Source organism: Eimeria mitis, genomic scaffold (genome assembly GCF_000499745.2).
Source record: "Eimeria mitis Houghton genomic scaffold, Emh_scaff6955, whole genome shotgun sequence".
Lineage (NCBI taxonomy): Eukaryota > Apicomplexa > Conoidasida > Eucoccidiorida > Eimeriidae > Eimeria > Eimeria mitis.
In genome coordinates, this window is record NW_013575052.1 from 488 (window position 1) to 1,038 (window position 551).

Sequence of the window (551 nt, forward strand, 5' to 3'; positions counted from 1 at the left end):
AAAACTATAAAAAAAACAATAAAAGATAGATATAAACAAAGACCCATACAAACCTAAAACCCCTAAACCCTAGGTAAAAACATAAACAAACACAAACATAAATAAAAACAACTATAAACAAAAAAAAAAAAAAATAAACAAAACTATAAAAGATATATATAAACATAGACCCCAAAAAATAAAGACAAAGCCGAGACAAAGCAAGAAAACGAATCAAAAAGAAAAAAGAAAAAAATAATAAAAAAAAATAAAAAAAATAAAAAAAAATAAAAAAAAATAAAATACCTTTTGGAACCCAATGAGCGCCGCTCGCTCCCTGAAGCACTGCCGGCACATATTGATGCCGTACTTGCGCACCATGCCGTGGCGGTTGAAGCACACGCGGCTGCAGCAGCAGCAGCAGCAGCAGCAGCAACAGCAGCAGCAGCAGAAGGAGCAGCAGGAGAAGGAGCAGCAGCAGAAGGTGGAGAGGAGGAGAAGCAGCAGCAGCAGCAGCAGGAACAGCAGCAATCGCAATAACAGGGGAATAATAATGAGCAGCAGCAGCAGCA

At 38.3% G+C, this 551-nt stretch overlaps 1 protein-coding gene across 1 annotated transcript in view; it reads left to right on the forward strand.

Annotated features, from left to right (window-relative positions):
• Positions 1-298: 298 nt before the first annotated feature.
• EMH_0089810 (uncharacterized protein) overlaps positions 299-551 on the forward strand; it is a gene marked incomplete at both ends in the record, with an annotated part of 462 nt that continues 209 nt past the window's right edge. Inside the window, one exon of the mRNA XM_013501479.1 lies at positions 299-549. Within this exon, the coding sequence (XP_013356933.1) occupies positions 299-549 (251 nt within the window). The remainder of the gene's footprint in view (positions 550-551) is intronic.